The following is a 25,144-nucleotide window of genomic DNA, read 5'->3' as shown; positions in this document are numbered from 1 at the left end:
ACACGCATAAGACACACTACAAACCGGACAACAAATATAGGACGACAACGTTGTGCAAACTTACTGTTCATAGACATTAATACACACATACATATAAACATTGAGACATGTACTGCATACACAGTAAATGTTGACAGACCCTACACACTCAAAGACACTGAACTAAGCAGGGAACAACTCCCTCCCCTCAAACACCCTATGTAAAGATGTGAGTGTTTACCTTTGACAAAGACTTCAGTGAAGCTCTTCTCCTCTCCCACCACACACTCATAGGCTGCATCGTCAGACAGGTTGCTCTTGTTGATGGTGAGTGTCCGTTTGTTGCCCACGCACTCAAACACATACCTGACATGACAGACAGACAGGGGCAGAGAGAGAGACACTGTCAGAAAACAGTGAGGACAGACAGACACTAGTGACCGAGTGTCGCTCACTCAACTCATCGACAAATTAATGACTCACACGCTCATATAGTCAAATATACTGACAATCACACATATTACACACACACACACACAGAGAGAGAGACACACACAGCAGTCAGTCTCACTTGGCAGAGGGTTTGATCTCCACTCCGTTCTTCAGCCATTTGACCTGAACGTTGGGGTCATGGAGCTCAACATGCATCTGGGTCCTCTTGCCCTTGTCCACAGAGTAACATTGCTCTAGCTTCTTCAGGAAGGCTGAGGGAGGGAAAGAACCACTGTTATGTCTCCAGCCTTTACACACCAGACAAAACAACCAGAATAACCCAAGCAACACTACACCAGACTACCTCCCTTTCAGAGCCCCTCAAGCATTCACTATAATAATTTTTTAAAAATGTTTTTATTTTTTACCTTTATTTTACTAGGCAAGTCAGTTAAGAACAAATTCTTATTTTCAATGACGGCCTAGGAACAGTGGGTTAACTGCCTGTTCAGGGGCAGAACGACAGATTTGTACCTTGTCAGCTCGGGGATTTGAACTTGCAACCTTTCGGTTACTAGTCCAACACTCTAACCACTAGACTACCCTGCCGTACATTCCCTGTACCAAACACTCTCAAGTAGAAATGCCCACAGCTTGCCTACTTCCTCCTCCAGTATCCCCCCCCCTTTCTCTCCCCTCACCGTCACTCTTCTTGGGTTCCACCTTCTTCATCTTCTTCAGTCTCTTGAGCAGGCCCCTGAGGTCTGTGATGCCGTAGTCAAAGGCAATCTTCTCATAGTCACATGGCTTAGCATCCTTCAGGATCTCCCACACATCCACATCCTCTTTGGGCTCGTCCCTCGCCTTTTTTTCCCTGAAAGAGAGGGGGAGAGGAGATTGATTGTGTGTGTGTGAGAGTATGTGTGATTGCTCATAATGGAGTTAACTCCACTCCTACCTTTTTTTGAGGAGGGCACTGAAGTCCAGGTCACCTGCATCCTCTCCTGCATCTCCCCTGGGGACAAGAAAGGGTACGAGTGGGAGAATTAGGTTTCCTACAGTGTTAGGTCAGGTTAGAGGAGTCGGTCATTTCAAACATGACATACAGTATACAGTACATACAAATATACTTGTTGTCTATTGAGGTTTTACATAAGATAAATCAACAATGAATATCTGTGCTATTTCAATGCTATAGTAGTGAATCATTGTTTGTTTACAAAAAATATGGAAGTGAACGAATGGTACTGGACATACAGTAGATGGTACTACACTGCACTCTGCTAAGACGAACACACACACACATCCACACCCAAATTCACTTTCCCTGACGTAAAGACACATCAACGATACAGTAGTGATATAAAAGTTCTAACAACAGGGCCGGAATTCCCATATACACACAAATATACAGACAGTACACTGTGGTTGCACAGTATCGCACAGTGTCTGTAGCCATGTCTTACCCTTTTTTGGCGCCTTTTATGCCTCTGATAACACAAAACAGGATGGTAATGAGTGAGCATATAGAGCATTGTGGGAATCAATAAGGTGCATACTGACACTTTGCCCGCCTAAATTCAATGGGACATAAAAAACAGCATACTAGTGTACACACACACACACACACACACACACACACACACACACACACACACACACACACACACACACACACACACACACACACACACACACACACACACACACACACACACACACACACACTCAGTATTGACCTCTATTTGTTACTGTATGTAACCCAAACACAGATACACTGTACATGTACAAGGCTGTACATTGACACATATATACAAGGTAAATACTGTGTAAATGTACACGCACAGGTACTGCTGATACACACCCACACAGAGCTTTTCTTACACTCACATAAAGATCCACACATATGACACCTCATGATTGCATCTCTAATGTATGTAATCCATGGGAAATATACACTAGTTCCACTTGAGGCCTTGTCAATGGACCAGACGTACAGTACCAGAAATAGCCTCACATGACAAAGAACACATGAGGGGAAGCACAGGCTATTTCACATCTGAACACACACAGTGGACAGATGAAGAATTACAAAGGTGGGAATATGGAAGCACACGGAAGGGAATCCCAAATAATATATTCTGAACACACACAATGGATTCAGGTTCTGGAAGAAGCTTAGGACAAGGCTGCCTTATAACAGAGAGGCAGCAAGGCCAGACACAGAATCGCTGAGGAGGTAGATGGGGGTACACACGGATGAATCGCAATGACTGGATTCTCCATACTTACTGACAGTGGGAGTGGGAATGCAAAGACCGCCACATACTGTGGCAAGGTCAACACTAACCCATCCAGCAACCTTTGGGGTATTGAAGGTTTTTTGGCATCTTGAGTTTTCACACTTTAATTCAGGCTTGTAACGCAGCTATTTTTTCACATCTTTTCATTCTCTTTTTCTTTTCTTCATACCAAAATTCACAAAATAAACAAAAACACAATCTGAAATGGTCCTTTGCAAGTTGTGCTTCCTGTCTTACCGTTGCTTTTTTGTCTTTTTGTCTGATCAGGAGAGGAAATCATATTTAAAACAGTAACTAGAGTGAACTGACTGGCGGCAGCACTATGCCAACAAACACAGAGGGATTTTCTACAGCTTCCCAGTCTTTGGAGACAGGGAAGAGAAGACACATGAATACAGAGATACAGACATACAGGGATATACATAGTGAACAGACACAGAAATAGAAACATATGGACAAAATGTACAACTTAAACATAAAAACACACAAACATAGTCACAGAGACACACCAGTAAGTCACATAGACACACCAGTAAGTCACAGAGACACACCAGCAAGTCACAGACACACCAGTAAGTCACATAGACACACCAGTAAGTCACAGAGACACATTAGTAAGTCACAGAGACACACCAGTAAGTCACAGAGACACATTAGTAAGTCACAGAGACACACCAGTAAGTCAGAGACACATTAGTAAGTCACAGAGACACATTAGTAAGTCACAGAGACACACCAGTAAGTCACAGAGACACATTAGTAAGTCACAGAGACACATTAGTAAGTCACAGAGAGACATTAGTAAGTCACAGACACACCAGTAAGTCACAGAGACACAAATAGACATGAATGCACAGATAAAGACATGGAAAAGGCAGCTGTATAGTACAATGACAGACATACAGTGAAGCCAAAACGCACACAGACAACGTGACTGACACAGATATACCAAAGACACCTACAAACACAGATATGGGAGCCAGAAAGACAGTCAGGGGAAGATATACTCACAGAGTGGGACAGATGCCCGGAGGCAAAGATAGAGAGAATAACCAACATATGTGAGGTGGGAGAGAAAGACAGAAGATATGTTGAATGGAACCACCCTGACAGTCACACTCACGATCGCTTGAAGGCATCCAGGATGTTGGCGGGCTGCTCCTCTTGTACGGCTGAAACATGACAGAGGGAGGGAACGGTGAGAGGAACACTGGACTAACTGACAAACAGTTGAAAAATCAGGATGAATAATGGACTGAGTACTGACACTGAAACACATATACACTACCTGCTTTATCATTATACATTCTGTATCAAATATTGAATGACTTACTGACAAACTCACTGACCACAGGTTAAGTGAGATACATGACTAAATGGCTGACGATGATGGCCTGGGAGGGACCCACCTTCCACTGTGACTTCAAATGTACAGCTGTCACACTTGTCTTTGGAGGTGACCTCACAACGGTAGCCACCTGCGTCTCCTTCAACTACTTTGATGATGCTCATCTCATATGTGTAGACCTGGTTGAGACGGCGAGAGAGGAAGACATATACTCTTACAATATATACATGCACACACAGTACACACACACGCACACAAAAGAGTAACACAGATGTACAGTAGACTTTCACTTGTGCAGATTTGAGAGAATGTGAAAACAGTGACACACACACACACCTTGGAGTTCCTGTCATAGGCCTCTTTAAACTGCAGGTGCTTGCCAGCCTTGCTGCCCAGGTCCAGCCACTTCCCTTTCAGCCATTTCATGTTGGGCTTCCTCAGCAGGTCAGATGAGTCCACTTTAGCCACAAAGGTGACGTTCTTCCCTGACACCCACAATTTACATCAGCAATCAGAAATTCTGACCTCTGGATCATGGTGTTTTTAGGGTTGTTATGCATGATCCGTATGTGAGTTCCAATCCAAACTTCAGAGTGCTACAGTATGTCTCAGAGAGGGGCAAGAGGGCAGGGGTCTCACCTTTGATTACTGTAGTGCTCTCTGGCCTCTCTACAAATAGTCCGGTCAGCTCGGACTGCCCTCCTGGGACAGTCTCTAAAAGTAGGGGGAGGTCATAGACGTCAGGGGTTAGAATAAGGTCATTGATGACTGCTCATCAGACATCATAGACACAACAACATCAGTGAACAGACAAGTAGAGGCAGAAAACAAAACATTAGACCATAGCACCTAACCTTTGTTTCTAAATACCATAAATTTATTGATATTTTGTCTGCTAGGCAGCAAGATCAAAGGTCAGAGGTAAAGCTAGTCTTTGTTCACCCTGTGACTTATTGAGACTTCTTACATCCACATTTAGCAACAGCTTTTCTCAAAGACAGAGAAAAGTGCTGCGGGCATGTGTTTCCACTCCCTGAAATGTCTCCATTATTCTAATGGATGATCATGAGAAATCATGACAATGACATCAGTCTTGTATTTAACTGAGGGTCAGTATCCAAGCCTCTAGTCAACACCAGAAGAGGGCCTCTAACAGCAGTAAGGTAAGCCCACCTGGGAATGAACAAGGAACTAAAAACACATCTGAAGACGTGTTTATCCATCCCTTTCCACTAGTCTTCTCCCACTGTGACAAAAGTAAATATAGCTCTTTAATGTTGTGATATTATCAAAGCATGACTGCTCGCTCCTGTTCCTTTGCGTGCTCCCTCCTTTTCAAAAAAAGGATTGCATTGTTTTGTGTCAGCAGATAGACAAATACAAGCTTAAGTATTTGTTTGTCTTACCATCATCGGGCAATTCTGTATCAGGGAGAAAGAGAGAGAGAGAAACACAGCGGGGGAACACATTAGCTGCAGTATCTTTACTGTAATCTGAAGGATGAGCGTTTACTGAGCAGCTATGAAAACCTGACCTGCAGGTGCTCTCTCTCACACATACTTAACGTCTCTCTCTTCCCTCTCTGACTTGGATGAACATTTCCTTTCTTTTCAAAATGGAGGTAAAAACTAGACGGTTAATGAGTTATTTCCTCACTCGTCAAATTCAAACCAGTTGGTGACACTGTACTCATCGTTACTATTATTATTATTATTATTATTGAGAATTTAGGGGAATTATAAGCAGTGCAAACGGAACACAATTGATTTGTTCTCTCACCTTCTGAATCTGACAAGAGCTCTATGGAAAAAGAGAGTTTAAGCATAGAGAAGCAGGTAAAAAGCCATATCGATTGACCAATCGATTGGGTGAAAAGGTTGTCGAGAGAATGGAACAAGGGTCAAGAATCAAGTGAGGCCATGCACCTCCATAAACTCAGAGTTACACGCCTATGCCCCTCTCTCTGCTTTTATGGGCTCAGTTCATTTGATTGGAATCAAGTGACCCCTGTGCACAGATCCAGGCTCGGTTCTCTTGTGTGATTTTAATCATTTCAGTAAGAATGTGAATAGGTCAAGCTGATCCTGGACCAGCACCCAAGGGACACTTTTCCTTCAGCTCTTTACACCATTTCACTCTCACATTGGAAAGTTGCTGCGGTTTGAAACTGTGAGAGGTTGGGAGTGCAACAATAAACACCTCAAATGGAACAGCAGAACCGGCAACCATCAAAACCATAACAATTCTTCAGTAAGATCATTTTGGGGGATAATGCGTATTATGGGAAATATTACTGTAGGTAAATATCACTTAATTCATTATTACTGTAACACTTCAGGAACAGATAATACCTTGATATTTCATATCAACATCTTTTGAAATACAGTGATCAATGATAGGGGATATGGTATTGTGCAGGAACAGTATTTGAACTAACGCAACGAAACAGCAAAACTTATCATCAACTTATCCTTCTATTAAACCATTACCTTAGTAAGTGCACACATACACACAGGTCACGATATATACCCAGAGTAAATATATACAGTATATATCATTTTGTCATTTGTAATTTAGATTACGTTTTCACTCTGCATCAATTTCAAGTCAAGGTCATTTGATGTTTAATACAATTCCTTCACTTGGATGCTTTGGCGAAACCATGATACTGTATCATGTAATGTCTAATCTCAACAGATGTTTTTTGCCAAAAACATGAATATCATATCCATTCATAAGTAATAGAAAAATTATGATTTTATGCCATTTTGCCAATATGATCTTTATGTTTTTGGGAAACTCACCGCTGATCTCTAGTAATTAGTATCAGTCGGCGCTGATATCACAACAACTATCTGTCAGACTGATTCTCTGGGTCTAACTCCTCAACAGATGATTCCTAAAGATCTCTACATAAATGATACAGTATCCATAAACCCATACAATAGGCCTGCAAGATCTTTTCCATTACTGACGGCCATCGCCAGAGCAATCCCAGGATTCAGTAGTCTCCGTTTGTCAGTCCACCGTGACGGACACTCAGGTCACCGACACACCGTGCCGTGACTGAGACTGACAGACATGCACGTTAACCAGGTGATTGACAGGAAGCAGGGAAGCATACGAACACACAAACACAGAGGGGGAGTTGTGTATTTTTTCCTTTCCTTACCATCTCTGCACTCACTTCCCTCTGAATGAAAAGAAACAATTGGTACATAGACATTAGTACTGCGGACAGCGAAGGGTTAAACAACAACCAAATGTCCTGTTCCTGTGTACGGAGTCTGTGACTGGAGAAAAAAGTTGTGGATATATGAATATATGAAATACTAGATCATAAAAACAAGACATACAAACACTGGCAAACACTGGCATACATGCTGGTTTATACAAACACACACAAGCGCAGAATGCATTGATACATTTGTGCATTCATACAGTCACTGCACTACAATCCTTTTTGTTACAGTACTCTTCCTTGTCTCAGGGTGCTTCACCTCTGATAAAAGAAAGTAAAAGGTTTTATGGTTAAGTATGAGGAGAATGCTAATATATACAGTACTCATCAAAAAATTTGGACACACCTACTCATTCAAGGGCTTTTCTTTATTTGGACTTTTTTTTCTAAATTGCAGAATAATAGTGAAGACATCAAAACTATGAAATAGCACATATGGAATAATGTAGTAACCAAAAAAGTGATATATTATATTTTAGATTCTTCAAAGTATCCCCCCCGTACCTTGATGACAGCTTTGCACACTGTTGGTGTCACGCCCTGAACATAGAGAGCTGTTTATTCTCTATGTTGGTTGGGTCGAGGTGTGATTTAGGGTGGGTTATCTAGGGGAATTGTATTTCTATGGTGGCCTGATATGGTTCCCAATCAGAGGCAGCTGTTTATCGTTGTCTCTGACTGGGGATCATATTTAGGTGCTTTGTGGGATCTTGTCTAGATATAGTTGCCAGTGAGCATTATTATTAGCGTCATGTTTCGTTTGTTCGTTTTGTTTTTTGAAGTTTTCATTTCCAAAATAAAGGATGGAAACATACCACGCTGCATCTTGGTATACTCCTTATGACGAACGTGACACTTGGCATTCTCTCAACCAGCTTCATGATATATTCACCTGGAATGCATTTAAATTAACAGGTGTGTCTTGTTAAAAGTTCATTTGTGGAATTTATTTCCTTCCTAATGTGTTTGAGCCAATCAGTTGTGTTGTGACAAGGTAAGGGTGGTATACAGAAGATAGCCCTATTTGGTAAAATACCAACTCCATATTATGGCAAGAACAACTCAAATAAGCAAAGAGAAACGACAGTCATTATTTTAAGACATGAAGGTAAGTCAATGCAGAACACTTCAAGAACAGTAGCAAAAACCATCAAGCGCTATGATAAAATTGGCTCTCATGAGGACTGCCACAGGAAAGGAGTTACCTCTGCTGCAAAGGATAAGTTCATTAGAGTTAAATGCACCTCAGATTACAGCCCAAATAAATGCTTCACAGTCTGGTTTCCGAGCCGGTCATGGGTGCACCTCAGCCACGCTCAAAGTACTAAACGATATCATAACCGCCATCGATAAAAGACAGTACTGTGCAGCCGTCTTCATCGACCTCGCCAAGGCTTTCGACTCGGTCAATCACCATATTCTTATTGGCAGACTCAGTAGCCTCGGTTTTTCGGATGACTGCCTTGCCTGGTTCACCAATTACTTTGCGGACAGAGTTCAGTGTGTCAAATCGGAGGGAATGCTGTCCGGTCCTCTGGAAGTCTCTATGGGGGTGCCACAGGGTTCAATCCTCGGGCCGACTCTTTTTTCTGTATATATCAATGATGTTGCTCTTGCTGCGGGCGATTCCCCGATTCCCCCACCTCTACGCAGACGACACCATTCTATATACTTCCGGCCCGTCCTTGGACACTGTGCTATCTAATCTCCAAACAAGCTTCAATGCCATACAACACTCCAACTGCTCTTAAACGCTAGTAAAACCAAATGCATGCTTTTCAACCGTTCGCTGCCTGCACCCGCACGCCTGACCAGCATCACCACCCTGGATGGTTCCAACCTTGAATATGTGGACATCTATAAGTACCTAGGTGTCTGGCTAGACTGTAAACTCTCCTTCCAGACTCATATCAAACATCTCCAATCGAAAATCAAATCAAGAGTCGGCTTTCTATTCCGCAACAAAGCCTCCTTCACTCACGTCGCCAAACTTACCCTAGTAAAACTGACTATCCTACCGATCCTCGACGATGTCATCTACAAAATGGCTTCCAACACTCTACTCAGCAAACTGGATGCAGTTTATCACAGTGCCATCCGTTTTGTCACTAAAGCACCTTATACCACCCACCACTGCGACTTGTACGCTCTAGTCGGCTGGCCCTCGCTACATATTCGTCGCCAGACCCACTGGCTCCAGTTCATCTACAAGTCCATGCTAGGTAAAGCTCCGCCTTACCTCAGTTCACTGGTCACGATGGCAACACCCATCCGTAGCACGCGCTCCAGCAGGTGTATCTCACTGATCATCCCTAAAGCCAACACCTCATTTGGCCGCCTTTCGTTCCAGTTCTCTGCTGCCTGTGACTGGAACGAATTGCAAAAATCGCTGAAGTTGGAGACTTTTATCTCCCTCACCATCTTCAAACATCTGCTATCTGAGCAGCTAACCGATCGCTGCAGCTGTACATAGTCTATCGGCAAATAGCCCACCCATTTTTACCTACCTCATCCCCATACTGTTTTTATTTATTTACTTTTCTGCTCTTTTGCACACCAATATCTCTACCTGTACATGACCATCTGATCATTTATCACTCCAGTGTTAATCTGCAAAATTGTAATTATTCGCCTACCTTATGCCTTTTGCACACAATGTATATAGACTCCCCTTTTTTTTCTTCCTATTGTGTTATTGACTTGTTAATTGTTTACTCCATGTGTAACTCTGTGTTGTCTGCTCACACTGCTATGCTTTATCTTGGCCAGGTCGCAGTTGCAAATGAGAACTTGTTCTCAACTAGCCTACCTGGTTAAATAAAGGTGAAATTTAAAAAAATTAAAAATTAAAAATTCAAGTAACAGACACACCTCAACAAGAACTGTTCAGAGGAGACTACGTGAATCAGGCCTTCGTGGTCGAATTGCTGCAAAGAAACCACTACTAAAGGAGAACAATAATAAGAAAAAACTTGCTTGGGCCAAAAAACACGAGCAATGGACATTAGACTGGCGGAAATCTGTCCTTTGGTCTGATGAGACCAAATTTGAGATTCTTGGTTCCAACCGCCATGTCTTTGTGAGACGCAGAGTAGGTGAACAGATGATCTCCACATGTGTTGTTCCCACCGTGAAGCATGGAGGAGGTGGTGTGATGGTGTGGGAGTGCTTTAATGGTGACACTGTCTGTGATTTATTTAGAATTCAAGGTACACTTAACCAGCATGGCTACCACAGCATTCTGCAGCGATATGCCATCCCATCTGGTTTGCGCTTCGTGGGACTATCATTTGTTTTTCAACAGGACAATGACCCAAAACACACCTCCAGGCTGTGGAAGGGTTATTTTACCAAGAAGGAGAGTGATGGAGTGCTGCATCAGATGTCCTGGCCTCCACAATCACCCGACCTCAACCCAATTGGGATATTTTGGGATGAGTTGGACCACAGAGTGAAGGAAAAGCGGACAAATAGTGCTCAGCATATGTGGGAACTCCTTCCAGATTGTTGGAAAATCATTCCTCATGAGGCTGGTTGAGAAAATGCCAAGAGTGTGCAAGCTGTCATCAAGGCAAATGGTGGCTACCTTGAAGAATCTAAAATCTAAAATCTATCTATTTTGATTTGCTTAACACTCTTTTGGTTACTACATGATTCCATATGTGTTATTTTATAGTTCTGATGTATTCACTATTATTCTACAATGTAGAAAATATCTGGTTTGCGCTTGTGTCAATTCCCCTATAAATAAATCATGAGAAGGTGTGTCTAAACTTTCACTGGTACTATATATGCAGAAGCACACACTGAAATACCCACATCCACACACCCACCCAAAAGACACTTCCACAAATATGTATACAAGATACAAACAAACAAGGCTAATATACAGTGCATTCGGAACCTATTCAGACCACTTCACTTTTTCCATATTTTTTGACGTGAGAGCCTTATTGTAAAATGGATAAAAACATTTTTTTCAATGGAAACAGGATGCACCTGAGCTCAATACCGAGTCTCATACAAAGGGTCTTAATACTTATGTAAATAAGGAATTTCTGTTTTTTATTTTTAAGAAATTTGCAACAATTTCTAAAAACCTGTTTTGCTTTGTCATTATGGGGTATTGTGTGTAGATTTTTATTTAATCAATTTTAGAACAATACTGTAACGTAACAAAATGTTGAAAAAGTTCCGAATGCAATTAGCTACGTAAAATGGCGATCCTCCTGCGTACTTGCATCAACTTTCTAATTGTGGGGCTGCACACGTCTGTATATTTTAGCATCGCAACTATAGAGGATCGCCATTTTGCCTAGCTTATTGTAGTTGCATACAGCGTAGGGTGTAAATTAAGGCTTAACACATTGACTGAAAAGCTCTTACCCTCTGTTGTGGCTGGGCATGTGTTAATATTACAGGCTGGGCCTGTGTTAATGTTGCAGGCTGGGCCTGTGTTAATGTTGCAGGCTGGGCCTGTGTTAATGTTGCAGGCTGGGCCTGTGTTAATGTTGCAGGCTGGGCCTGTGTTAATGTTGCAGGCTGGGCCTGTGTTAATGATGCAGGCTGGGCCTGTGTTAATGTTGCAGGCTGGGCCTGTGTTAATGTTGCAGACTGGGCCTGTGTTAATGTTGCAGGCTGGGCCTGTGTTAATGTTGCAGACTGGGCCTGTGTTAATGTTGCAGACTGGGCCTGTGTTAATGTTGCAGGCTGGGCCTGTCTTAATGTTGCAGGCTGGGCCTGTGTTAATGATGCAGGCTGGGCCTGTGTTAATGATGCAGGCTGGGCCTGTGTTAATGATGCAGGCTGGGCCTGTGTTAATGATGCAGGCTGGGCCTGTGTTAATGATGCAGGCTGGGCCTGTGTTAATGATGCAGGCTGGGCCTGTGTTAATGTTGCAGACTGGGCCTGTGTTAATGTTGCAGACTGGGCCTGTGTTAATGTTGCAGGCTGGGCCTGTGTTAATGTTGCAGGCTAGGCCTGTGTTAATGTTGCAGGCTGGGCCTGTGTTAATGTTGCAGGCTGGGCCTGTGTTAATGATGCAGACTGGGCCTGTGTTAATGTTGCAGACTGGGCCTGTGTTAATGTTGCAGGCTGGGCCTGTGTTAATGTTGCAGGCTGGGCCTGTGTTAATGATGCAGGCTGGGCCTGTGTTAATGTTGCAGGCTGGGCCTGTGTTAATGTTGCAGGCTGGGCCTGTGTTAATGTTGCAGGCTGGGCCTGTGTTAATGATGCAGGCTGGGCCTGTGTTAATGTTGCAGACTGGGCCTGTGTTAATGATGCAGGCTGGGCCTGTGTTAATGTTGCAGGCTGGGCCTGTGTTAATGTTGCAGGCTGGGCCTGTGTTAATGTTGCAGGCTGGGCCTGTGTTAATGATGCAGGCTAGGCCTGTGTTAATGTTGCAGGCTGGGCCTGTGTTAATGTTGCAGGCTGGGCCTGTGTTAATGTTGCAGGCTGGGCCTGTGTTAATGATGCAGACTGGGCCTGTGTTAATGTTGCAGACTGGGCCTGTGTTAATGATGCAGGCTAGGCCTGTGTTAATGATGCAGGCTGGGCCTGTGTTAATGTTGCAGGCTGGGCCTGTGTTAATGATGCAGGCTAGGCCTGTGTTAATGTTGCAGGCTGGGCCTGTGTTAATGATGCAGGCTGGGCCTGTGTTAATGTTGCAGGCTAGGCCTGTGTTAATGTTGCAGACTGGGCCTGTGTTAATGTTGCAGGCTGGGCGTCCGATAATACAATATTTTAGCAGATGATTGAACGAACACAGTGATTATGCTATCATGTTGCACCTTGTACGTACACAGACAAACACACACGCACAAACGCACACACTCTCCCACATACATTATGCACAAGTGACATGTTAGACCAGAAAACATCTTAGCCAGTAGCAGGCTGGGCCTCTGTTAATAAAAGATCATGAGGATTTAGGGGATACATTTAACTAACATGAGTTGTTAAGCATGGGGCACGCATTTTAAAAAGACAAAACACACCACTCACTCACACACACACTGTACAAGTGACATGTTAGGCCATCTATAACAGAAAATGATAACATATTAGGCAGGGGGTGAAATAACTTAGTAATGCTAGCATGATGCGCCAGACACTCATACATACATCAACATACAATCACACAGGTACACTTCCACATAATAGTAGGCACACACACACTCACTAACATGACTAGTAATGCTGGCATGATGCACATTGCACACCCACACTGTACAAGTAACACATCCAGACAGAAAAACGTATCCTTTGGAGCAAGTTGGGCCTCTGTTAATTAAAATATGATTTTAATGTTAGCATGATGCAACTTGTACACACAAACAGGGCCGGCTCCAGGCATAAGTGTCAAAAGCGGTCACTTACGACCTCAGGCCGCTAGGCTCCCCACCCCCACCCTAAAAACTCAGTCGGGGTCTCAACCCCCATTGATTTTGTTAACCAACCAAATCTCGCTCAGGGCCCCCAACAGGCTAAAGCCGGTCCTGCACACAAACATCACATACACATTTCACAAGTGACACAATAGTCCAGAAAAGCTCTTTGCCATCTGTAACACCATCTGCTAATGAAAATTATAGAATTTAAAAAACAGTTTTGTCCATTTGTAAAGCTAGCATGATGCACCTTATCCACACATACATAAACACATACAGGTACACTTCCACATAACAGTATGCGCACACATACAAGTAACACATTCAGCTAGAGAAGCACTTACCCTCTGCAGCAGGCTGGTTTTGGGTGATGAACTGAATAAGTAGTATTGCACCTTGTAAGCATTCACACACACACACACACACACACACACACATGTATACACACACACACATGTATACACACACACACACATGTATACACACACACACACGTATACACACACACACACACGTATACACACACACACACACACACACACACACACACACACACACACACACACACACACACACACACACACACACACACACACACACACACACACACACACACACACACACACACACACACACACACACACACACGTACACACACACGTACACACACGTATACACACACACACATACACACACGCGCACACACATTCCGTACAAGTGACATGTTAGGCCAGAAGAGCTCTTACCCTCTATAGCAGACCGGTCTTCTGCCAAGAAAATGAAGGGCTTTTAGAAGAGGATCTTGAGTAATTACTTAGTAAATATGGCATGATTTACACACACACACCTGTTCATACAGAATGCTATCTTCATACATTGCATACACTCGTAAGTATCACATTCAGCCAGAAAAGCTCTTACCCGTTATAAATAAGAGGGTTTAAGGAACTGGACTTAAATGTTGAGTAGAGCTGCCTTACATGATGTAATATGAACTCACACATACAAATAGTGTACACAGACGCAACTAACACATTTAGCCAGAAAAGCTCTTACCCTCAGTAACAGATTCGACCACTGTCAATACAATGACAGAATTTCAGTGATATGAACTAGACTGTCTGTACCAAAGCTAGCATCAATGCAGTATGCATACAGATGTAAGTTCCTAATTTGACCACTCTTTTGTTGATCAGAATTTTCCTGCACAGTAGGAAATGCAAACTTGTTGTGCACTCAAGGTTTAAAAAGGCTTCCAAAGTTTGTAATTTCCACTTTAAAACGTCAGACTTGATTTGCCTTAACGTAAAGTGTATCCCTACAAAATATATCCATTAATTATAATCAACATAATAATTCACATTTCCAGTTACTGCAGGATTATTTTCCTGCTGTAGCAATCTGGCTCAAATTAAGATCCTACATGTACATATACACTCTCACATAAAGTACTCATATACCCACAAGCAAATGCCTCCACCATCTCTCTGATGAACCGTAGATAACACACTGACTTCAACTTAATGCTGTGTGTGTTATACATTGAAGGACCATATCAAGCCAGAACAGCTCTTACCCTCTACAGGAGGTTCACCTTCTGTCAGATAAACAAGGCTATCAGGGAGGACGACTGGACTTCATTGTTGAATAGAACTGACATGATGCATGGAGTACACATACAGCACTCTCACAATATATGCAAACTTACCGTGTACACACACAACAACCCATGTGCTCGTGCTGCATACACTAATTTATGTAATTCATTCAGCCACAAAAACTTTTCCCCTCTATAGCAGGCTGGGCCTCTGTTAATACACACAGATGGATTTCAGTAGGAGGTACGGGACTTAAGTCCATATTGGAGATAACATTATGTACAGACAGTCACACGCACATACACACGCTGACACACATACACACGCTGACACACACACACACACACACACACACACACACACACACACACACACACACACACACACACACACACACACACACACGCTCACACACACAGACATACAAAAACAGATACAAACATACAACACGGACAAAAACCTATACCTGCACACATCCACATGCAATACATCCACAAATGACACAACAGAATAGCTCCAACCCTCTTCAGCAGGCTGGGCCTCTGCCACTAAAACGAGAGGATTTCAGTGTGGAGTAAGTGTGTAATAAAGGTGGTATACTGCAGTAGCAGACACTCACACAAACTCACACACTGAGTACGAGGAAATACACATCCGAAACGTTTCCTGAACAATCCTCCACGTATGCATGTATGTATACACTGTAACAAAAAGATGTTGATTCAACGTACAATTGTTCTTTGTTGTGAGTTTGTTGAGCAAACTCACAATCCTATTGCAGCTGGTTGTTTTGCAAATGTACGTTGATCCAACAGATTCTTTTTTTTATTTTTTACAGCGTACACACACACAAAATAAAAAATAATAGACACACTCACACAGACCACACCACACACACCCCATACACACACGCACGCCCAGATATACACACGCACCCAGAAACACACACTCCAGTGCTTGTCAAAATAACCCACAAAACAAACATCACCTGAGCATTAACATAGGTAGTTCTTACCAACTGATTGGTGACCTGTTATCTCAGGTAATAAAAAACCCCAGTAAGAATCAGAAGAATCATGACTAATATATCATTTAAATGAATATAGTCTGCTCTGTCAGGCATAAACCAGTAGGATTTTGTGATAGGCGTGAATATAAACATGTGAAGCCTAAGTTAAGTGTATTGGTGTTCTATCTGATCAACACTGTCATGGTGCGTGGTGAGAATCATGCATGGCCACTCTCTGTCTCATCCCCACAGAAAGCTACTTCTGTGATTGGTCTTAGAAGCCTTACCATGATCCTCCGCTGGCTTCGCTGAGTAAGGGAAAACAGTTAACCGACATTACATTGGAATGATGAGGGGATGGTTATGCCCTACTGACTAACACAAACACACACAAAGGGACACAAAGGGACACACACACACACACATGCCCTGTTCTCACCCACCCTTATCTGTTAAAAAAAAAAGAAGAAAAAAACATTGAATCAGACATTGATTGTAGTACAGGCCCAACCATTCATTGAAGTATTTCATGTATACGTATTTGTCATCCATTTGTTATGAGTGGACTCACCAGCAGGTGCTGCTGCAGCCTTATCTGTCTTGGCGGCTACAATTAAAGACAAACATATACAATAATGAATAACTAGAGAGCAAAGGTTAGATTCCAACCATACCATCTCGAAAACATCATGAACCATTAAACTTAGAATATAGTTTTTTTTTTATTAAGTTTTTATTTATTTTTCATTTTACCCCCTAATTTCGTGGTATCCAATTGTTAGTAGCTACTATCTTGTCTCATCGCTACAACTCCGAGTACAGGCTCGGGAGAGACGAAGGTCGAAAGTCATGCATCCTCCGATACACAACCCAACCAAGCCGCACTGCTTCTTAACACAGCGCGCATCCAACCCAGAAGCCAGCCACACCAATGTGTCGGAGGAAACACTGGCAACCCGGTCGCGGCTGGTTACGACAGAGCCTGGCCGCGAACCCAGAGTCTATGGTGGCACAGCTGGCGCTGCAGTACAGCGCCCTTAACCACTGCGCCACCCGGGAGGCCAATTTACAATATAGTTAAGATAATATAAAATAATCACCACTGTGAATTACCAATATTTGACTTCACACTGTGCAAACATGCATACATACAAACATTCACAATTTATTTGAATGCACATGTATTATGTATAAGTCTAGATATGCATAATCCACGCATGCACACAGCACTGTAGTGTAAATTCAGAATGTTGTTACATTAATGCATTCCCACAATATTATACCGGTACGTAGACACATAACACATAAGTTCATACGATAAACAAATACATATTCTAATGTAACCACAGAGGAGTTGCACATTCACTCAACCTTGCTTTGTGTAGTTCTTACCAATTCCTTCCGGCTCTGCCTCTGGCAAAGAAAGAGTATTGGAATTGGAGTCAATGTAAGTACACTGTATATAGAAAAAAAGGTTGGCGTTCATTGGGATAACTCATGTCCTGGAGGCAGCTCTGCCGTGTAGTCACTAGCTGGCACAGCCACAAAATCATAAAATAATTAACCCTAACATTAACCACACTGCTAACCTTACGCCTAACCCTAACCTTAAATGTATTTTTACAATATATAGCTAATTCTGACTTTGCAGCTGGCCCATCTAGTGGATATCACTCAATTATGCCTCCAGGACAAGATTCATCCCAATAATCATCAACATGTTATAGAAACAGTTGCTACTGTGTGTATGTTCTTGATAGAGATGGGAAGTTTTAAAGAGAAAATCATTTTTATTTTTATTTCACCAGATAGGCTAGTTGAGAACAAGTTCTCATTTACAACTGCGACCTGGCCAAGATAAAGCAAAACAGTGTGACACAAACAACAACACAGAGTTACACATGGAATAAACAAACATACAGTCAATAATACAATAGAAAAAGTCTATATACAGTGTGTGCAAATGAGGTAGGATAAGGGAGGCAAGGCAATAAATAGGCCATAGTGGCGAAATAATTACAATATTGCAATTAAACACCGGAGTGATAGATGAGCAGAAGATGAGTGTGCAAGTAGAGACACTGGGGTGCAAAGGAGCAAAATAAATTAAATAAATAACAGTATGGGGATGCGGTAGTTGGATGGGCTATTTACAGATGGGCTATGTACAGGTGCAGTGATCTGTGAGCTGCTCTGACAGCTGGTGCTTAAAGTTAGTGAGGGAGATATTAGTCTCCAGCTTCAGTGATTTTTGCAGTTCGTTCCAGTCATTGGCAGCAGAGAAATGGAAGGAAAGGCGGCCAAAGGAGTAATTGGCTTTGGGGGATGACCAGTGAAATATACCTGCTGGAGCGCGTGCTATGGGTGGGTGCTGCTATGGTGACCAGTGAGCTGAGATAAGGCGGGGCTTTACCTAGTAAAGACTTATAGATGACCTGGAGCCAATGGGTTTGGCGATAAATATGAAGCGAGGGCCAGCCATCGAGAGCATACAGGTCGCAGTGGTGGGTAGTATATGGGGCTTTGGTGACAAAACGGATGGCACTGTGATAGACTGCATCCAATTTGCTGATTAGAGTGTTGGAGGCTATTTTGTAAATGACATCGCCAAAGTCAAGTATCGTGAGGATAGTCAGTTTCTGAAAAGGTTCTCAAAGAACGCAGCCTCAAGACTAAGATGCTCTTGATAGGGTTTAAGACCATCAAAGTACTGATATCTGAGATAAACAATACCTCCACAAGGGTGCCTAATGAATGTAGAGTTTAAGACTTAGTTACTGAAAAACGAACTGAACCACACAGTAATGGTAATGATGTCTGGCTCAAACTCTGGCCGGACACATGGATCTGCCATCCAAAGCTAAAATTTGTACAGACAGTGTCCTTGTTCAGAGCACCTGTTAAAGTGATAACATAAATAGTCTCAGTGCCTTGGGGTTTGTAGTCAGCTAAATCCATTAAACTACCCAACCACAGAATGTAGAACATGAACCAAGTCTCCCGAACCATCTCCATCTGATCAATCACAACTGACTTTTCAGAACTATTGTCCCATGAGTATACCGAACTGCGATTCTGAGATTTCAGCCTTGGCCTTGACACTCTGGTTGTGCTGAATGACCCTGGCTGTGTTCTCAGTGTTGGCATACTGAGCAGCTGACACGTCTATTTTTGAAAAGGTTTGTTTTTCAGGCAGCAATAAGTTAGCGTTCTCAGCACATCTAGTTTTATCCCTGGCAACACCCACTGTCTTAGGTCTCGGGGGGTCTTTGACACACAGGGCATTAAAAGCCTTCTTTACCCCAGGTTCTGAGCCTTTTTTAGCAGGCCCAGTGCATAGATGGAGGGTAAGTGGGTCAGTGAAGTTCTGATGCTCCATTTATTGACTGGGATGGGTGTTATGCACCATTGAGCACATGGCATGAGACGGTAAGCCCCGATGACAAGGCCTTGTGTACTAAGCTGGCACAAAGCATTTGTTTAACCACCCATCATGACATTGTTAAAGGACACAGGATGAGTGGCTGTTGTAAAGCACGGGAGAAATATGGAACATGTAGTGACTATCACTGCATGGTCTCCTCTGTGACAACAGTGTAGAAGTCAGCAATCAAAATGACAAATCCTGTCCCTATACTACAGTATGTTCCAGGACGGTGGTTACCAGTCAAATCCCCTGTTCAGATTCCCATGAAAATGTATGATAGCAGAAATTGATAGATGAGACCATCCCTAGATTCCGTTGCTAAATAAGATGCCTTAGGATACTATAAAAACAGGCCGGAATTTGACAAGTGATTGTCTTTGGTTAGACCAACACACAACCCCTTCTCTCCTTCAGCCCAGTTTGGCCAAGGCTTCTCTCTGGTTACGACCTGTCAGCACTCTCTCTATCACAGGCCAGCTCAGTGTCTGTCTGTCTATCTGCCGTACTCATACCAAAAGTTCTAAGTACAGCGTTAAGTCAGAGAGAGAGAGAGAGAGAGAGAGACAGACAGAATGATAGACAGAGAGAAAAGATGAGCGAGAGAAAATAAGAGAGTGAGAAATGAGAGAAAGTGAGAAGGAGCTAGAGGGAGAGGTAAATGAGAAAGGCCGTCAGGGGTCAGATATGGTGAGAAGTGTTCAGTTGAGGGCTTGAGGGTCAGCTCCATCAGATTTGGTCATGGGAGAGATGGATACCATGATGTATATTTAACAAATATCCTGTGAGATAGTTGATGAACCCGTGTTTGATTTCCTAAATTTCTCTACCCAAGCTGCCCCATCACTGTTAAGCCTTCCTTTAAATATATACTGAACAAAAATATAAATGCAACATATAAAGTGTTGGTCCCATGTTTCACAAGTTGGAATAAAAGATCCCAGAAATGTGTTCCATATGCACAAAAATATTATATATCTCCAATTTTGTGCACAAATCAGCCAAGATGGTCCATCTCCCTGACAGGTGTGGCATATCAAGAAGCTGATTAAATGGCATGATCATTACACAGGGGCACCTTGTGCTGGGGACAATAAAAAGCCCCTCTAAAATGTGCAGTGTTGTCACACAACACAATGCCACAGATCTCGCTTTGAGGGAGCATGCAATTGGCTTGCTGACTGCAGGAATGTCCACCAGAGCCGTTGCTAGAGAATTGAATTTTAATTTCTCTACCATAAGCCTCATCCAACGTCATTGTAGAGAATTTGGCAGTAGGTCCAACCAGCCTCACAACCACAGACGTGTATGGCGTCGTGTGGGCGAGCAGTTTGCTGATGTCAATATTGTGAACAAAGTGCCCCATGGTGGTGGTGGGGTTATGGTATGGGCAGGCATAAGCTATGGACAATGAACACAATTGCGTTTTATCGACGGCAATTTGAATGCACATAGATACCATGACGAGATCCTGAGGCCCATTGTCGTGTCATTATGTCGCAAGGATCTGTACACACTTCCTGAAAGCTGAAAATGTCCCAGTCCTTCCATGGCCTGCATACTCACCAGACATGTCACCCATTGAGCACGTTTGGGATGCTCTGGATCGACGTGTACGACAGCGTGTTCCAGTTCCTGCCAATATCCAGCAACTACACACAGCCATTGAAGAGGAGTGGGACAACATTCCACATGCCACAATCAACAGCCTGATTAACTCTATGCGAAGGAGATGTGTCACGCTGCATGAGGCAAATGGTGGTCACACCAGATACTGGTTTTCTGATCTTACGCCCCTACCTTTTTTTAAGGTAGCTGTGACCAACAGATGCATATCTGTTTTCCCAGTCATGTGAAATCCATAGGTTAGGGCAGAAATTAATGTATTTCAACTGACTGATGATTACCTTATATGAACTTTAACTCAGTAACATCTTTGAAATTGTTGCCTGTTGCGTTAATATTTTTGTTCGGTATGTATTCATGCCTCAGCCTCACTGCTCTGAAAAGTGGTGCTTCATCTTTTTGGGAAAAATCCATCATATTATCATCATCATTTGAGGTTTACAGGTTAAAATCAGGGACAAATCACAATGCAAGTTCTTTACCATTCAATAAGGGGGGGTATCATATTCTTTCTCAAAATATACAGAATCTTTCAACATTCGTGCCAGGTAGCCTGAGTATTTATTTTCTATATATATATATATATATCTCAGCTCTCTCCCCCTCTACTTCCCCCTCTCTCTCGCTCTCTCTCTCTTTTTCAAGGGTAACCTCTGTGGAATGTTCTTAATCTCTCTTGACATTTCCCCCTCTTCCTTCTCTCTGTGTGCTTCTCCTCCCTCAGATACAGTAGTAGTATGCCATAGACAGTCTACTGCCACATGTGGCCTCATTTTATACATCACTTTCAAATGCTTAATCTTTGAAGTGTTCGCTAATTTCATCACTGACCCAGGTCACAATGTATATATACATTAGCAAGAGTTGTCTTAAAGAGTTGAATCTGTGATATCTTGAAAAGAACATATGTTTGTTTTATACTACCATTAGAGTTATATATTTTAGCCTTGCGGTAATGCATCTACAGTATGCTTGGTGAGGATTCTTTTTCCTAAGCCAATGTTAGAGAGCTTCTGAAATACCTGCCTATAGGCTCTTTAATGTAGGGGCCGATGCTGGAGTAGAGAAGCAGGTACGGGGAGTTGAACATTTAATGAGGAACAGACATGGAACAAGACGGGAACAGCGTCAGCACACGGGGGGAGGGGCACACAATGACATACAAACATTAATCCTGAACCAGGGAACAGAGCTTGGGACAGACATATAGAAGGGAGGTAATGACACAGGTGATTGAGTCCAGGTGAGTCCAATAATTGCTGATGCGCATGACAGGTGAAGGCAGGTGTGTGTGATGCTGGGGAGCCTGGTGCCTTCGAGCACCAGGGAGGGGGAGAGGGAGCAGGCATGACACTTTAACACGTCTAGAACCGTGAGTTAAAGGCAACATGTTGTGTTAATGCCGCTTGGTGACCCTCACAACACCACAGAGATATCTACAACCTATAGACGTGTGACATTCGTCTGACATACAGTGCATTCAGAAAGTATTCAGACCCCTTCCCTTTTTCCAAAGATGTTTAGGTTACAGCCTTATTCTAAAACGTTTTCAATTGTTATTTTCTCCAATCAATGTATACACAATAACCCATAATGACAAAGCAAAATCAGGTATATCAAGTATTCGGACCCTTTACTCAGTATTTTGTTGAAGCACCTTTGGCAGCGGTTACAGCCTCAAGTCTTCTTGGGTATGATGCTATAAGCTTGGCACACCTGTATTTGGGGAGTTTCTCCCATTCTTCTCTGCAGATCCTCTCAAGTTCTGTCAGGTTGGATGGGGAGCATCGCTACACAGCTATTGTCAGGTCTCTCCAGAGATGTTCGATCAGGTTCAAGTCCGGGCTATGGCTGGGCCACTCAAGGACATTCAGAGACTTGTCCCAAAGCCACTCCTGCGTTGTCTTGGCTGTGTGGTTAGGGTCGTTGTCCTGTTGGAAGGTAAACCTTTGCCCCAGTCTGAGGTCCTGTGTGCTCTGGAGCAGGTTTTAATCAAGGATCTCTCTGTACTTTGCTCCATTCATCTTTCCCTCAATCCAGACTAGTCTCCTAGTACCTGCCGCTGAAAAACATCTCCACAGCATGATGCTGCCACCGCCATGCTTCACTTTAGTGAAGGTGCCAGGTTTCCTCCAGACCTGAAGCTTGGCATTCAGGCCAAAGAGTTCAGTCTTGGTTTTATCAGACCAGACAATCTTGTATCTCATGGTTTGACTGTCCTTTAGGTGCCTTTTGGCAAACTCCAAGCAGGCTGTCGTGCCTTTTACTGAGGAGTGGCTTCCGCCTGGCCACTCTACCATAAAGGCCTGATTAGTGTCCTTCTGGAAGGTTCTCCTATCTCCACGGAGGAACTCTGGAGCTCTGTCAGAGTGACCATCGGGTTCTTGGTCACCTCCCAGACAAAGGTCCTTCCCCCTTGATTGCTCAGTTTGGCCGGGCGGCCAGCTCTAGGAAGAGTCTTGGTGGTTCCAAACTACTTCCATTTAAGAATGATGGAGGACACTGTGTTCTTGGGGAACTTCAATGCTGCAAAAATGTTTTGGTACCCTTTCCCAGATCTTTGCCTCGACACAATCCTGTCTCGGAGCTCTACGGACAATTCATTCGATCTCATAGCTTGGTTTTTGCTCTGACATGCACTGTCAATTGTGGGACCTTATATAGACAGGCTTTTCAAAATCATGTCCAATCAATTGAATTGACCACAGGTGGACTCCAATCAAGTTGAAGAAACATCTCAAGGATGATCAATAGAAACAGGATGCGCCTGAGCTCAGTTTCGAGTCTCATAGAAAAGGGTCTGAATACTTACGTAAATAAGGTATCTGTTTTTTATTTGTAATACATTTGCCAACATTTCTAAAAAACAGTTTTTGCTTTGTCATTATGGGCTATTGTGTGTCGATTGATTAGGAAAACAATTAATTTAATACATTTTAGAATAAAGCTGTAACGTAACAAAATGTGGAAAAAGTCAAAGGGTCTGAATACTTTCCGAATGCACTGTACACGTCTCATTACTCACATGTGATGCTGCACACCCCAAAAAATCCTGCATATCAGTATGGGAGAGTGGGTTAAGTTGAGCCAAAGGGGTTTCTTCCATCATTTCATGGAAGAAACCACATGGAAAAAGAAGTGAGCAAGTTAGGTCCAAACAGGCAATTTTCACCAAATCAAATTAATTTATTGTGTTAAGAGGTTTCATGATGCTTGTTTCTAAACCAAAGTAGATCATTTTAAGATTGTTCTATACATCAGCTGGGGTCTCTATAAACTTCAATATGAGGACCATGGTCCTTCTGTGGCTCTAGAGCATGGCGCTTGTAACGGCAGGATAGTGGGTTCGATTCGGGACCACCCATACGTAGAATGTATGCACACATGACTGTAATCGCTTTGGATAAAAGCGTCAGCTAAATGGCATATATTATATTATTATATTATAAACCTAAACCTAACCTCCTGTGTGGGCTAATAAAGTCCAAATGTTCAGTGTTCGTAGTTGTATCTAGTATTGTAATTCAATTAGTAATTATATTTCTAAGTGCATAACCTACAGTACATACAGTATGTGATACAAATAAACATGTTTATCTAGACATCAGCATGTGCTTGTTTATCTATAAAAGTCACCATGGTATAATACGCAGGCTGGAATTTATTGCCATGAATCTTACCCTGGATGCAGTTCTGAAGTGTGGTCACTAGCTGGCACAGTCACAAAGTCATCAAAACCTGACCCGAACCACACAGCTAACCCTAATGCCTAACCCTAACCTTAACCACACTGCT

At 42.8% G+C, this 25,144-nt stretch overlaps 1 protein-coding gene across 2 annotated transcripts in view; it reads right to left on the bottom strand.

Moving 5' to 3' along the window:
* LOC118375362 (myosin-binding protein C, fast-type-like) overlaps positions 1-25,144 on the bottom strand; it is a 52,986-nt gene that overhangs the window by 20,036 nt on the left and 7,806 nt on the right. The window contains exons 2-10 of one of the 2 annotated variants that reach the window (XM_052491446.1): positions 4,702-4,776; positions 4,399-4,547; positions 4,124-4,241; positions 3,838-3,886; positions 1,878-1,901; positions 1,370-1,426; positions 1,113-1,285; positions 551-683; positions 221-345 (exon numbers count right to left, since the gene is read on the bottom strand). In XM_052491446.1, the coding sequence (XP_052347406.1) occupies positions 221-345; positions 551-683; positions 1,113-1,285; positions 1,370-1,426; positions 1,878-1,901; positions 3,838-3,886; positions 4,124-4,241; positions 4,399-4,547; positions 4,702-4,776 (903 nt within the window). The remainder of the gene's footprint in view (positions 1-220; positions 346-550; positions 684-1,112; positions 1,286-1,369; positions 1,427-1,877; positions 1,902-3,837; positions 3,887-4,123; positions 4,242-4,398; positions 4,548-4,701; positions 4,777-25,144) is intronic. The other variant, XM_052491447.1, reaches the window with a different exon arrangement.

Source organism: Oncorhynchus keta, chromosome 32 (genome assembly GCF_023373465.1).
Source record: "Oncorhynchus keta strain PuntledgeMale-10-30-2019 chromosome 32, Oket_V2, whole genome shotgun sequence".
Lineage (NCBI taxonomy): Eukaryota > Metazoa > Chordata > Actinopteri > Salmoniformes > Salmonidae > Oncorhynchus > Oncorhynchus keta.
This window is presented reverse-complemented; position numbering and strand designations above follow the sequence as displayed.